The sequence below is a fragment of the Felis catus genome, chromosome D3, assembly GCF_018350175.1.
Source record: "Felis catus isolate Fca126 chromosome D3, F.catus_Fca126_mat1.0, whole genome shotgun sequence".
Classification (NCBI taxonomy): domain Eukaryota; kingdom Metazoa; phylum Chordata; class Mammalia; order Carnivora; family Felidae; genus Felis; species Felis catus.
Window position 1 is genome coordinate 31,809,324 of NC_058379.1, and position 14,316 is coordinate 31,823,639.

At 40.3% G+C, this 14,316-nt stretch overlaps 1 protein-coding gene across 3 annotated transcripts in view; it reads right to left on the reverse strand.

Annotated features, from left to right (window-relative positions):
• Nucleotides 1-14,316, reverse strand: part of CEP192 (centrosomal protein 192) — a 135,813-nt gene that overhangs the window by 43,114 nt on the left and 78,383 nt on the right. For all 3 annotated transcript variants that reach the window (XM_019814959.3, XM_023241726.2, XM_045041110.1), the window contains exons 20-29: nucleotides 11,607-12,528; nucleotides 10,232-10,380; nucleotides 8,150-8,380; nucleotides 3,905-4,030; nucleotides 3,570-3,713; nucleotides 3,380-3,443; nucleotides 2,588-2,727; nucleotides 2,397-2,489; nucleotides 1,771-1,889; nucleotides 657-833 (exon numbers count right to left, since the gene is read on the reverse strand). In XM_019814959.3, the coding sequence (XP_019670518.3) occupies nucleotides 657-833; nucleotides 1,771-1,889; nucleotides 2,397-2,489; nucleotides 2,588-2,727; nucleotides 3,380-3,443; nucleotides 3,570-3,713; nucleotides 3,905-4,030; nucleotides 8,150-8,380; nucleotides 10,232-10,380; nucleotides 11,607-12,528 (2,165 nt within the window). The remainder of the gene's footprint in view (nucleotides 1-656; nucleotides 834-1,770; nucleotides 1,890-2,396; nucleotides 2,490-2,587; nucleotides 2,728-3,379; nucleotides 3,444-3,569; nucleotides 3,714-3,904; nucleotides 4,031-8,149; nucleotides 8,381-10,231; nucleotides 10,381-11,606; nucleotides 12,529-14,316) is intronic.

A 14,316-nucleotide genomic window follows, 5' to 3' on the forward strand; every position in this document is an offset into this window, starting at 1 on the left:
TAATTCACATTAAACTATGACAGAACAGATCTGCTCTATTAGAGACCCCTTGTACTCTTTATGGTACAAAGCATTCACATTCTACTACTTTGTAAACTCCTGAAGCAGAATGCAAGGTCTCTGATTATTTTTTCTTCCTACCTTTCCATAGGGCTTTCCAGAGAAGGAACAAAGAAACTCTTAAGTGCCTAAATCTGATAATCAGCAGAGAATCCACCAAAGAGCTTAAGAAAATTGAAACCTATTTTTTTTTTTTGGATTGCAGAGGTGAAATTTAAAAAAAAACACTTTTTTTTTAACGTTTATTTATTATTGAAAGACACAGACAGACAGACCATGAGCAGAGAGAGGAGGAGACACAGAATCCGAAGCAGGCTCCAGGCTCTGAGCTGTTAGCACAGAGCCCGACATGAGGTTCAAGCCCACAAACCGCAAGGCCGAAGTCGGATGCCCAACTGACCAAGCCACCCAGGTGCCCCAGAGGTGAAAATTTTTAATTAAAACATTGGAATTCATAATAGGAAGATTACGGAACATAGGACAACTTTATTTCAACTTTAAAAATATTAACATGGTCATAATTATCAGAGTGGAAAACAATGCTAGGTGATGGCAGCAGAATCTTTGTGCTCAGGAGCTGCTACATGCATACTTACTGTATTCTACCAAGAGGGACACCCCCCCAGGCCAGAAACTGCTTGTTGGACAAAATTGATGGAGCATCTGAGCAGCAAGATCCAGGTATTAGAGGTTTATTTCCTGAAGAAACTACTTCACCTTTTAACATCACTTCATACTGTGGTCCAAATGGCTGCACGAATATTTTCAAGATCCTAACAAAGAAAACCATCTAAGTTGAATGTCCACAATTCTATTGGCAACTATTTCCCACAGGCTTCCTTTGTCCAAAAGACTGAACTGGGTGCTGAGAATACAATGACATTCCCACACTTACAGCTTATATTCCAGAGGAATATCGACAAGGAAAGACTGTCACAATACCATCTACACAATGGGACAAGGGAAGTTCATGGGGCCACAGGAATACTACCGACTATTTATGAGGAGTTTGAGAACAGTTGAGGAAAGCTTCCCAGATGAAAGAGGTAACTCAATGAAGTTGGGGAGGTAACTCAATGAAGTTGGGGGCAGCTGTTCCAGGCACAAGTGTTCACATTTGTGCAGGCCAGCTCTTCTCTGAAAGGTCACAGTAGCAGACTGAGCACACTAAGGCATTCCATAACCCAGGCAGGGGACAGGGCACAGGGCACATGTGTCTCAGCAGTGTGTGCTTCTAAGCTCTGTTTACCAAGCAAATTCAAATACTAATGACAATGATGCTCCGACCACTATCAGGTAATATTCACTTATGATTTAGGTGCCAAAAAGTCATAAGCCTGGAGAAATGGGGGAGGGGGTGTGGGAGCAGGGGGAAGCATCTTAAACTACCAACAACTGGTGATGGTTTCCTTGGAGAGAGAGAGAAAGTTAATGAGAAACATCAAGATTGACATTTTATTATTTACTTTTGTCAGAATATATTTAAAAATAGTCATTTCTTAATTTCTAGTCAATTGGTTTAAAAGGAGAGTTTTAGTACACAAAAAGAAGAAAATCTGAGGCTAACAGAAGTTAAACAGAGCTATACTATCTATCAGATGAGACGAAACATGTCCTAGATCATTCAGACTGTGGAATGAAGTACATCTAAATAAGTGGCTATTTTCAGAGAAGAGTAAAAACTGGTCATTATAAATAATTTTATATTACCTTTCCTCACAGGCTTTGGGATCCTTTGGAGTAAATGTAACTATAACTTCATGTTCTTCTCCAGGTTTAAGGAATAGATTCTCTGGATCCACTGAAAAGTGACTTCCTTGGTCTGGGATCTAAATATTTATACAATTATAACTAAATACTGACTTATGCAAATGTGGCTTTTACTCAGTTACTCTCACTTTTCATTTACTCTGACAGGTTATTTTTCCCTTCTGCCTTGTCTGTCACTATCCCACTTTGTCTTATTCTCTTGGAAAGGGCACTTTCTCTTTCCACAAAAAAGTTAAACTCCCATTCCTATTTCCTATCACTAACACCCTCTTACTCATCCACACCTCTCAGAAATGTCTACATATATGATCACTCTCCTCCAATTCCACCTAACCACAGGATAACATACACATTTTTCAGGAATTAATCTAGAACTTGGTTCTTACATATAAAACATCAGATGTTAAAGTGTCCTATCATCTATTTCCTACTGGTATAATCCTCAGATTTTAAGCACTCTGTTTGATCTCTGGGTCAGCTCAGCCATGTTCACAATGTCAGAAGATACTCAGAGTCTCACAGACTAAGGAAATACTATGTCATAGCACTCTTACACAAATTCTTACCTTGATATCTAAGTAAACATCAATATTCCCTGCATTTTTCAAAGGTAAGTGCTGCTTTGCTGAGGAAGCCAAACTGGCAAACAGGTGCATAGTCTAGAGAATGGAGTAAAACCAACATCTTAAATAATGTCACAATTAGAATGAAATCAACCTGAACATAAAATCATGGCAAAGAAAAGAGTTTAGGGTACCTGTAAGTCTTTTGGAGCATGTATCCTAGCTATTCCTGTTCTTGCTTGAAGACCAATACTTTTAATGACTGGGGTAGGGTTTGGGCTATCAACTTCTATATCGACTCTTGCCAAGAACTCTTCTGCTGAGCCTAAAATCTCTACAAAAGCTCATTCTTTTAGTTCAGACACCAGAGAGTTATTTAAGTCTAAATGTTGTATGTGGTCCAACACTATGCCCTCAGGGATCCCAAGAAATCCTAAGCAAAATGATTTTTTTTAAGTTTATTTATTTTGAGAGAGAGAGAGAGAGAGAGAGAGAGAGAGAGAGAGAGAGAGAGAGAGAGAGAGAGAGAGAATCCCAAGCAGTCAGTGCAGAGCCTGATGTGGGGCCTAAACTCACAAACCATGAGATCATGACCTAAGCTGCAACCAAGAGTCAGATGCTTAACCAACTGAACCACCCAGGAGCCCCAGCAAAATGATTTTTTGAAGAATTCCTCTTTGAAGAGGAATAGAAATTAGTGGAGGAGAAAGGAGAAAAAGAAAGAAAACATCCAACTGGTAGATGTGATAAAATCAGTGTACAAAAAAGATCCCAAAAGGTTTTCAGTGGTACTTGCTGGGGTTAACCACAATTACATGGATTTGAGCCAAGACAGCACACTCTCTGCCCCATTTTTAAAACAACATAACATATTTCACAAATTCCTCAAAGTATTCACATTCACTGATGGAAGAAACATGCCTCAACTTTGTAGTTTATTTTGCTACAGAGAAGAGCAATTCCCCAAAAAACACAAACATGAATACCTGAAGAAGTGATCCGTTTCTTTGGACTATGGAAAAGAACCCAAATTATCAGAAATTCTGGATCCTGTAAAATAAAATAAAATAAAATTTAATTTAGCATTAAGATGTAAATCTTAATGAAAGATAAGTAGTTTGGAAACTTAACTCCCTCTTTAATTTGAAGCCAGTTCCTTCAATCCACCCAGCTTACCTGTCCGTCATAACTGGCAGGCATCATGTGGTTGACCACAGAAGGAGCTGCCAGCTGAGCAATCATGTCAGCATACGGAGCTGCTTTCAAAGAAGCATGGATGGGTGCCTTGGAAAATGTGAAGCAGCGCCAGGCTATGGCATTCTGTTCAGAAATAGAAGAATCAGTCTCAGTAAAGCCAACAGTGCAATGTTCATGTGATGTTAAATTTGTTGACCGAATCGTTACCAAAAAATTTACTTCCATAAGAAAAATGAACCAAGAATGATATCAGCAGTACCTAGAATTCCAAATCAAGTGTTCTGTAAAGTTTCTTACTGTACATTAATACTTACAGCATTAATAACAAGTCTGATTGGCACAGTGGCATGAGTCTTGTTTATCAATTTTAATGGCAAAGCTTTCCAGCCTCCATAAGTCAAGTCACCAAAATCAAGAACATCTTTTTTTTCTGTTTCTACCTAATTATGAAAGAAAAGACTAATTTATAAAAAGTCATATATTAATATCACAGCTTACATTCATATCACTGCTTTTTCCAGTTACAAATAGTCAGCATTAAATGTAAGCCTACCTAAATATCCCCAGGCCATTTTACAACTGCTATTTTCTACAAAAATAAATGTTAAATTCGTTTTCTGAGGTAGTCTATGTATGCAAATGTACTACAGAATAAAGTAATATGTTTGCTGTTGCTACTTTGAAAAGACTGAGATCTTAAGACAAACTGACAATTTTATAAAAGATACAAGCCTCCCTTCAATGAGTTACTATGAACTCTATTATTATAATTTTAACTTCTCAATTCCCTTCAAAATATACGTTGGAATTTTCAGATTTAGTCCAAATTTCGGGCAAAACTAAAAATGTTTTTTTTTTTTTCAACGTTTATTTATTTTTGGGACAGAGAGAGACAGAGCATGAACGGGGGAGGGGCAGAGAGAGAGGGAGACACAGAATCGGAAACAGGCTCCAGGCTCTGAGCCATCAGCCCAGAGCCCGACGCGGGGCTCGAACTCACGGACCGCGAGATCGTGACCTGGCTGAAGTCGGACGCTTAACCGACTGCACCACCCAGGCGCCCCAAAACTAAAAATGTTTAAAATGATACCAAAATAGGCATATCAAAAGTTTAAAATGTGTGCCTAAGAACAACTTAACACAGACCTCTCACACACACACATGTAGAAATGCTGGATAATATTTAACACACACATAAATTTCTTCAGCCTGGCCAAATATAATGGGAAATCAAAAACAGACTGGCAAATGGGAACTGACTTCCATGGTAGCCCATGAAGGTCTGGGATCAAGCTACTTCCAAGGTGGTTGAGCTTCAACACCCTCCTAACCACAGAAAGTATGACCCTGAGCTTGCTGTGGGCAGGGCAAGGCTAGAATGGAATCTGAGCTCCCTGCAATCAAGTGCAGAAATTGAAAGAAGTGCCTTTTATGAAAAGGAAACTAGAAAACCTGTTTATATGTCTGAGGAGGTAACAGGGAAGCTTGTCCGGCAATGGGTGGGTGTCAGAAGATCATTTGCAAGAAAGTAAAACTCTAGGCCTATGCCACACTAGATATGAAAGCTCCAAGCTGAAAATCAGTACAACCTTCATGCCCCAAGCAGTTGTACAAAGTGCTCTCTATGGACACTCTGAAAAACCAGGACACATGGAATTACTACAGCAAAGAGCGGCGTTAATGATGTGAGCTCACATTTAAAAATTATTTTAAGTCAATTAAAAAATTAAAAACCTTGGGGCGCCTGGGTGGCTCAGTCGGTTGAGCGTCCAACTTTGGGTCAGGTCATGATCTCCCGAGTCGTGAGTTTGAGCCCTCCATCGGGCTCTGTGCTGACAGCTCAGGGCCTGGAGCCTGCTTCAGATTCTGTCTCCCTCTCTCTCTGCCCTCCCCCACTCATGCTCTGTCTCTCTCTGTCTCAAAAATAAATATAAACATTAAAAAAAAATTAGAAACCTCATGAATAAAGTAATCAGGGAGACCTAGCAAAGCTAGCAGAAAAATTAGCACCTGAAGAACTGGAAATAATCTGAAATTAACTATAAAATAAGTACACTTTAAATACAAATAGAGTCCATGAAAAAGGTAAAAACAAAAGATTCAAGAAATAATGGTGAGCAAAAAAAAAAAAAAAAAGTAAAATAGCATGAGCAATCTGTTAAAAAACATTTAATGTTACGGTTTTAAAACCATTTGGGATTAAAATAGTAGTCAAAGATATGACGGAAGGAAAAGATCAACATTAAAATGACTATAGCTTTTTGTGTTGTTTGGGCTCCTGATTAATTTTAGACTTCAGTAACCAATTTGAATAAGAAGGGAACAGAAATGTGTAACTTCCAAACTAATGCAGATGCAAGAGAATTATAACTTTAACAAGGAACAATTTCACTTAGAAGATAAAATTATCTTGAGTCTAAACACACATAACAGAGCTCAGAATACCCAAGACAAAAATCAATAGAATTATAAGGAGAAACAGACAAATCCACAAAACTTGTCTCAAAGGCAAAAAGACTAAACACACAGAAATGTTAGTAATGATACAGAAGACAGTAACAAAGTAGAGCTAAAGGACATGTAAAAGAATTCTGCACCTAAGAGAAATTCTTTTCACCTAAGAGTCCTTCTTTTCAAGCACACAAGAAACATTAACATAGATTGAACTCATGCTAAACTACAGAATCTCTTTCCTTCTTCCCCTCCTCAACCCATATTCTGACTCCAACATGGGGCATGCAATGGGGAGAGGCTGCTGGAACATTCCCAAAACATTTGGAAACTATAAATGTACTTTAAAATGCGTAACAATCCAATTTCTCCAAGATCAAAAAGTCTTCCTTGGCCAGACTTACTACATAAATCTTTAATGATATGGATGAAATAGCTAACTGACTATAGTCACTGGTTTTGGTCCACACGAATGTAATGCAATGTTTCAGAAACCACATATATTTAGAAATATTGCTATTTCCACTTTCTATTTGAATTGATAGTTCAAACAACTATTACTTGAGCCCTTACTATATGCCAAGCACTATTTTGGAAGTGAACAAAAGAGACACATGTCCTGGCCCCCACAGAGCTTACACTCTAGTGGGAGCAAAGAGGATCAGACAATAAACAGGTAAATATTTAGTATGACAATGCTAAAAATGCTAAGCAGAAAAGTAAAGTGGGCAAAGGGAGGTGGGATGAGGGAATAGGTGGGGACTGCCATTCCACCAACAGTGAGAGAGTATGCGGTGTGTGGGAGAAGTATTCTAGGCAGAAAACAACTGTACTCAAACCCTGGCAAGATCGTCAACACTGGTGGCTTCTTCATCACTAGAGACACTGTCTAAGCTGTCTTCCAGCATCCATGAAGCTTAGTCTTCATGTGCATCCAAACTGATATCAAAACACTTTTTAAATCCGTATGTGATGTGGTTACTGAAAGTTATTCCAAGCTGAAACACTCATTCATGTAACATAAGGCAGTTATTTTCCCTATACACATATATTCAAGATGTCCCCTACGTAACCACTTCCTGTATTCTTTCTTAAAGTGGTATTTAAAAGGTTAATATATAACATCCAACGTTTACATACCACCAGGGAAAATCACTGATCTCATTACATTTCTTAGTCGCTTTTAAAACAAACAACCCAATATGTCTGGTGACTTTTCAGAACATCCCAAACTAACACCCACATCTAGCAAGTAGAGCTGAATTTCCGTAAAACAACAGAAATTATTTTTTTTTAATTTTTTTAAATGTTTATTTTTGAGAAAGAGAGACAGAATGTAAGCAGGGGAGGGACAGAGAGAGAGGGAGACACAGAATCTGAAGCAGGCTCCAGGCTCTGAGCTGTCAGCACAGAGCCTGACGCAGGGCTCAAACTCGTGAACCGTGAGATCATGATCTGAGCAGAAGTTGGACACTTAATCGACTGAGCCACCCGGGTGCCCCAGTAATTTTTTTTAATGTTTATTTTTTTTAAGTTATTTATTTATATTGAGAGACAGAGACAGCACAAATGGGGAGGGGCAGAGAGACGGGAAGATAGAATCCCAAGCAGGCTCCCCACTGCCAGTGCAGAGCCTGATGCAGGGCTACAACCCACGAAGCCATGAACTCATGACCTGAGCCGAAACCAAGAGTCAAACGCTTCACCAACTGGCCAGTGAGCCACCCAGATGCTCCATTAATGTTTATTTTTGAGAGAGAGAGAGAGTGTGTGAGAGAGAGGAAAGAAAGCAGGGGAGGGGCAGAGAGAGAGGGAGACAGAGGATCTGAAGCAGATGCTGTCAGCAGAGAGCCCAACACAGGGCTCAAACTCACGAACTGTGTGATCATGACCTGAACCAAAGTTGGACACCCAACCAACTGAGTCACCCAGGAGCCCCAACAGAAATAATTTTAAATTCTAAAGTAAGAAGCTAATTAAGAACTAATGGTAGCTTGATAGTAACATATTTACCCACATATTCATTTCTCCCAAATATTACCTCTTAAGGGTTAAACAGGCTTCATTCAAATGCCAGGCATGACAAAGACTTGCTTACAAGTAGTTACCTCAATCACAGGCGTCTCAGCAACAGCTGTGAGAACGACTCTGCTTGCCAAGGCTTCTGCTTGTGCTATGGTCTCAGCATCTGCTGAAAATGGCCAACAAGCAACACTGAATATACATCTGAAAATCCCAGGATCAGATGGTATGAAAAGTACTTTTATCTCTTCTGTGGCATGAGGTCTTATGATGACTTTATTCTTGAAAACTAAACAAGGATATGCTGAAAGATCCACCTTTAAAAAAAAGTGCCACACGGTTCGTTAAGAAATGGTTTCACATTGAAAATCAAGAATCAGAAATCAACTAGTTTAAGATCCTTTTCTTCTCAAACTACCAAATCTAGAAATTTACCTTTCAAAATATCTAAGCCTTATAACCCATTATCGATAAAATACAATTAGTCAAAGTTATGAAGACTTATGAAGATAAGTTGACTGTGTGTCCCCTAGTCTGTTTTAAAGCAAACACAGCTTATCTATACCCTCATTTCCAATGAAAGAGCCCCTGGAAAAGGCAGCACTCTGGTGCCCTGCAAATCACCCAGGACTGGTTTTTGTGTGATCAGGGACATTAGACTGACTTCCAAGGTCCTGATCAGGCTACTCAGTCCATGATTATGACTCATTCCAAACCCTCCCTCCTCACTATACATGAGGGCATTCTTTTCTATTCCCGCATCCAGAGGCAACACTACTTCCTACATGCCCCTAAAAGGGCCTCCAAGCTTACCTCCCACCCTTAACACTTTCCTGCTGTCACATGCTTTCCATCCAACCTCAGGATCAGAGGGGAAAGGCTAGGAAAAGGGAAGAGGGAGACTAGAGACAATCCTTTTTTTTTTTTTTCAATGTGTATTTATTTTTGAGAGAGAGAGAGAGAGAGAGAGAGAGAGCGCGCGCACATGAGCAGGGGAGGGGCAGAGAGAGAGCGAAACACAGAATCAGAAGCAGGCTCCAGGCTCTGAGCTGTCAGCACAGAGCCCAACGCAGGGCTCGAACCCACGAATCATGAGATCATGACCTGAGCCAAAGTCAGACACTTAACTGAATGAGCCACCCAGGAGCCCCTAGACACAATCTTATTTTGCCAGGTAAATCTTACCAAGAGGTAAGAGAGAAAGTAAACTCATCCACCCATGCTCATCTGCAAGTGGCAGTCACAAAACCAGGACATTCCAAAATAGGAGCTGCTGACCGCATTTCCCACCTTTCCTGCTCAATCATGTCTACATCGTCATTGTAATCATGAAAGGAGATTTAGAGTATTGTACTTTACTACCTCTAACTGATCATGTGAGAGACCCTTGCTGTTAAGAGTTAATGTTAAAATTGGGGCGCCTGGGTGGCGCAGTCGGTTAAGCGTCCGACTTCAGCCAGGTCACGATCTCGCGGTCTGTGAGTTCGAGCCCCACGTCAGACTCTGGGCTGATGGCTCAGAGCCTGGAGCCTGCTTCCGATTCTGTGTCTCCCTCTCTCTTTGCCCCTCCCCCGTTCATGCTCTCTCTCTCTCTGTCCCAAAAATAAAATAAAAAAAAAAGTTGAAAAAAAATTAAAAAAAAAAAAAGAGTTAATGTTAAAATTGTATTTCCAGATATTTCAAAAGATCATGTAAAAACATGATCAGATAAATTAGTCAAAAAGGTTTCACTTATTGAATGAAGATATAGGTCCCAAGAATAACTTGTTTTTTGATAAATGATAGTAACTTATATTCAATCACATTTAACAAAACCAACAAATAGCAGAAATCCAAGTTTTCGGTGGCTTAAATAGCACTTAAAGCATATTTACATGGTTTTATGAATAAATAACAATGAAATATAATGATAAATAAATAACTGATAGAAACGGAGAACCACAATCACATTTCACTTCTCAATGCAGTACTACAAGAAAAGGAGGTGCTAAGAAAAAGACACAATGTTATTCTTTCACATACCATTTCATTGATTCTGTGAAGGCATACAAGGGGGGGGGGGGGAGGACAGACTCCCAAGTATAAAAGGAAATACTAGAGAAAGGAGAAATCTAACATTAATCAAAATGCAATTGCTAAGTGACAGGAGAAAGACACAGAAAGCTTACCTTTTCACCATTAACACTAACAGTGAGAACCCCAATGCTGACCTGTAGCCAGCGGTCAGTTGGGTTAAGTACACTAAGGTGGGTCTGGGAAGCAATGCCAACACAGCAAGCATGAGGAAACTTCAACTCCTCAGGTACTCTGACTTTCCCTGGGTAAAGATAGAGGGTAGTCAAATGCAAGTGATATCAAACATCTGATTAAAAGAACAATTCGTTAAATGGAAATTTTTATGTAAGACTACCTATTTTACACCTAAGAGCTACAGGACGAAGTGCACTGGGTCTTTAGGAGTCCTTGACATTGTATAAGCCTCAGCCCAGGCCAACAATTTTTGCTTGCTGTATCCAGCTCAGGAAGAACAAGTACAACTGATCAAACCCACAATTTACAGCGAATCAACTCTTCAATGTACTGCCTATTAATAATCTCTTCCTTTTTTCTGCCACAAATATAAGCCACTACCTAACCTAGTAAGAAACAACACAGGGCTCGAACTTTCAAGATTTATACATCTGCTCAGTTTTAATAAGACCAAATCTTTTCACTATCCTTATGCAGTAACTTTGGAATTTCCTTGAGAAGAACGGGGGGGGGGGGGGGGGGGGGGGGGGGGGGGGGTAGAAAAGAGAGCACTCCAGTGGCCGTGTGTATGATGTCAGGGAACGCACAACACCGAACTCTGCTTAGAGTGACCATCTCTAGCAAAAGAATCCAGGAGCAGTTCAGCCACTGCAGACAAAAGTGGAAGGATACTGTCTCTCACCACAACTGTTATCCCCCAAAAGACTTTAAAAAGTGGAAGGAGGGGCACCTGGGTACCTCAGTCAGTTGGGTGTCTGACTTTGGCTCAGATCATGATCTCGTGGTTTGTGAGTTCAAGCCCCATGTGGGGCTCTGTGCTGACAGTTCAGAGCCTGAAGCCTTCTTCAGATTCTGTGTCTCCCTCTCTCTCTGCCCCTCCCCATTCACACTCTGTCTCCCTCTCTGTCAAAAATAAATAAATATTAAAAAAAATTATTTTTTAAGTGGAAGGAGACTCACTCCTCCAGAGAGCCAATCCTGAACTGGACAGTTCCTTGTTGAAGCAATTACAGAAATCCAAGTGCAGAGCACAAGAAAGACAGGAAGACAAAGACATCAGGAGTTTCACCTGCATTAAGTGTTCATGCTTTTCTAAAGCCATGTTGGAGACCCTTGCACAGAAATATATCATGGTCTGTGCTTTCAATTGAGAACAAAGAATAAAACTTAAGAGAAATTCAGGCCAACCAGTATCTCCCTGAAACAAACTAGTTTTGTGGCCTCGTTTGAGAAAACACAATTTTTCAATAACAGCAAGCGACAATTAGCAGTAACAGAGGAAAAACATCTTACCAAATCCTGACGGCATTCCTGAATCCCATGGTTCAATTCCACAGTTTGTACCAACGGACTGCACGGAAAAAGGTTTTGCCGTACTTAGAAGATTCTGATTTAAGGCATTAGAATATGGGTTATAAAGGGAAGAGGTACCCATCAATCCAGAGCTGGTATTTTGCCCTAGACAAATTCCCATGGCCACAGAGTTCTGAACATGCTCTCCTGCAACAGCAGAATAAGGACAGCTTCCCGAAAATCCACAGACAGTGGCGCTGCCAGCATGGCACTGAGGCAAAACAACATTTCCAGCTGAAGACAGTGTTCCTAAATAGTGCTGGGCAAAGGGAGCCGTGGTAAAAGAATGTTGAGTCAAGAGTGTAGGAAGTGCAGTGGGCACGTTCTGCATCTCAGGAGCAGAGCCACGAGCCATGGTGCTGGGAATAGGGGCGCCCTCGTTTCCAGGGGCCATCCGATGAGGAATCTGGCCACTTACTGCACTGCTGGCAGTTAGCGTATCTTCAGAGGATACTCTTTCACTTTCATTCACAGAAGCCTGACGTGACACAGGGAGGTGTGGCATCGCTGACATGGCTGGGCGGGCGAGACCTGTCTTGCTCAGTAGAGCCAGGCCCATCTGGTCCAATTCAGTGGGGTGAGAGGTCAACCCGACTGCACTGGCTTCCGATAGATCTCCACTCTTGGAGGAAAGATCTTCACTCAACCTAAAGTAAGGTTTTGCATCTTCAGGTTTGCTACTCAGAGAAGTCGTTTCTGCCACATTGCCTGTATCTGAGTCTTTTTGGATAATATACGATAGTGCTCCTTTACTTCTACTTTGAAATGAACCTTTTTCTGTCAGTTTTTCCACAGCCTGTTCCTCTGATGGAACTGGACTGGCTTGAATAATTGTGGTACTCAATTCACTGGTGACATCACTCTGTGTGTGACAAATAAAATGTTAAATAATCCACAAACCGTTACAAATTCAAACCATGCTGATATAATCTCAAATAAAAAAGACCTACATGACATTAACTCTGAAAAAAAAAAGGCCAACTTTTTACAGCTGTGAAATGCAAGATTAAAAGTTAGAAAAGTGTACAGTTGTTTCACAGAAATCATTATGAGGAGACTAAAGAGATATATACCAATTACATCTCTGACAAATTTACACAGATAAAGGACCAGAGACAAGTACTTTCGTTAAATTTAAGGGATTGTTTTCCTGGAACTACAATAAGAAGTACAATTAAAATCTAAGTAAATTAGTAACACAGGAGTTGGGGGTGAGCAAGCTTTCAAGTGATATCGACATGAGTTCAGAAATAATCAATGTAACTCACAGGCTCTCCCACCCCATTGTTTGTCTATACTGCTGTTATGCTTGAAGATGCTAATCTCTTTTTTATTTATTGAGAAAGACAGAGAGAGAGCGTGTGCATGCACAAGCTGGGGAGAGGCAGAGAGAGAGGAAGAGAGAATCCCCAAGCATATTCAGTTCAGCACTGTCAGTGCAGAGCCCAACACAGGGCTCAATCCCATGAACTGCAAGATCACACCCTGAGCTGAAATCAAGAGTCAGACTCTGAACAGACTGAACCACCAAGGCGCCTCCATGCTGATTTCTATGAGCACTCTTTTCTGATGTCTAAGATTATGTGGTTCTGTTTTCTTAAATAAGAAGTAACAGCCGCAGTCAATGTTCATATATTCATTTCATGATAATGCATCACCATAGGAGTGACATCTACAGCTCTGCAGGGTCAACCAACTGGAATTTACGTACAAGTTAAGATGCACTTAACCCTCACTGACTATTCTTAGCACTTGGTTTGGAAATTTTTCTTACACCAAACAGATAGAGACATTAATAAACAAAGACCAGGTTATTTGCCAGATATCATCAACCAATCAAATCAATAAAAATAAATAACAGCCAGTATGTATTCAGTGGTGACTTCTTGGTGCCAAGCCCTGTTTTCACATCAGTGTCTCTCCTTACAGATGAAGAAAGAGGAAGCTACAGTCTATCTCAGAAAGTAGCAGAGGAGAGCCCATCTAACTCCATAATTCAGCCTGTATTATACTAAGTACATAAAGACCCAACATTTAACAGCACCATCAAAATGACAGCTTTCAAGGATTTGTCCAACATGACATCATATATATAGTAACTTTAGTAGATATATTTAGTAATGGGTTAGTGGAGGAGGACTGTATTGCAAGCAATAGTTATATTCATTCAGCTCATTAAAAAACTGAATACTATCATATTCACAAAACACACACACACACACACACAGATAATAAAATCTAGTTTCTCCCACATAAATCCCTCAGATCTACCTGCTTCTCTCCTATCGTCACTGCCACTAGCTTAATCCAAGCCCACAGCGTCTCTTGCCTGACTGACTACAGCAGTCTGGTGTCAAATCCTCCTGGTTCTAATGAGCTTTTAAAAAATTAATACAGGTCATGTCAGTGTCCTGCTTAAGAGCCTTCAAACTCCCGAATTTTACATCCAAGACTCTTCATGGTTTGGCCTCTCCCCATCCCCACGTATGACTCACTGCAGCCTTCTATTGTACAACTCCATATCTTCCCTCATTCGTCTGCTTCCTCCCTGCCAAGTAATTCTGCAAAATATGGTTTCAATACATTGTTTATCCCTCCCATAAACCTTTGTTGAACCATCACCAAGTCCAGTCAGATTTGTAGTTACCTC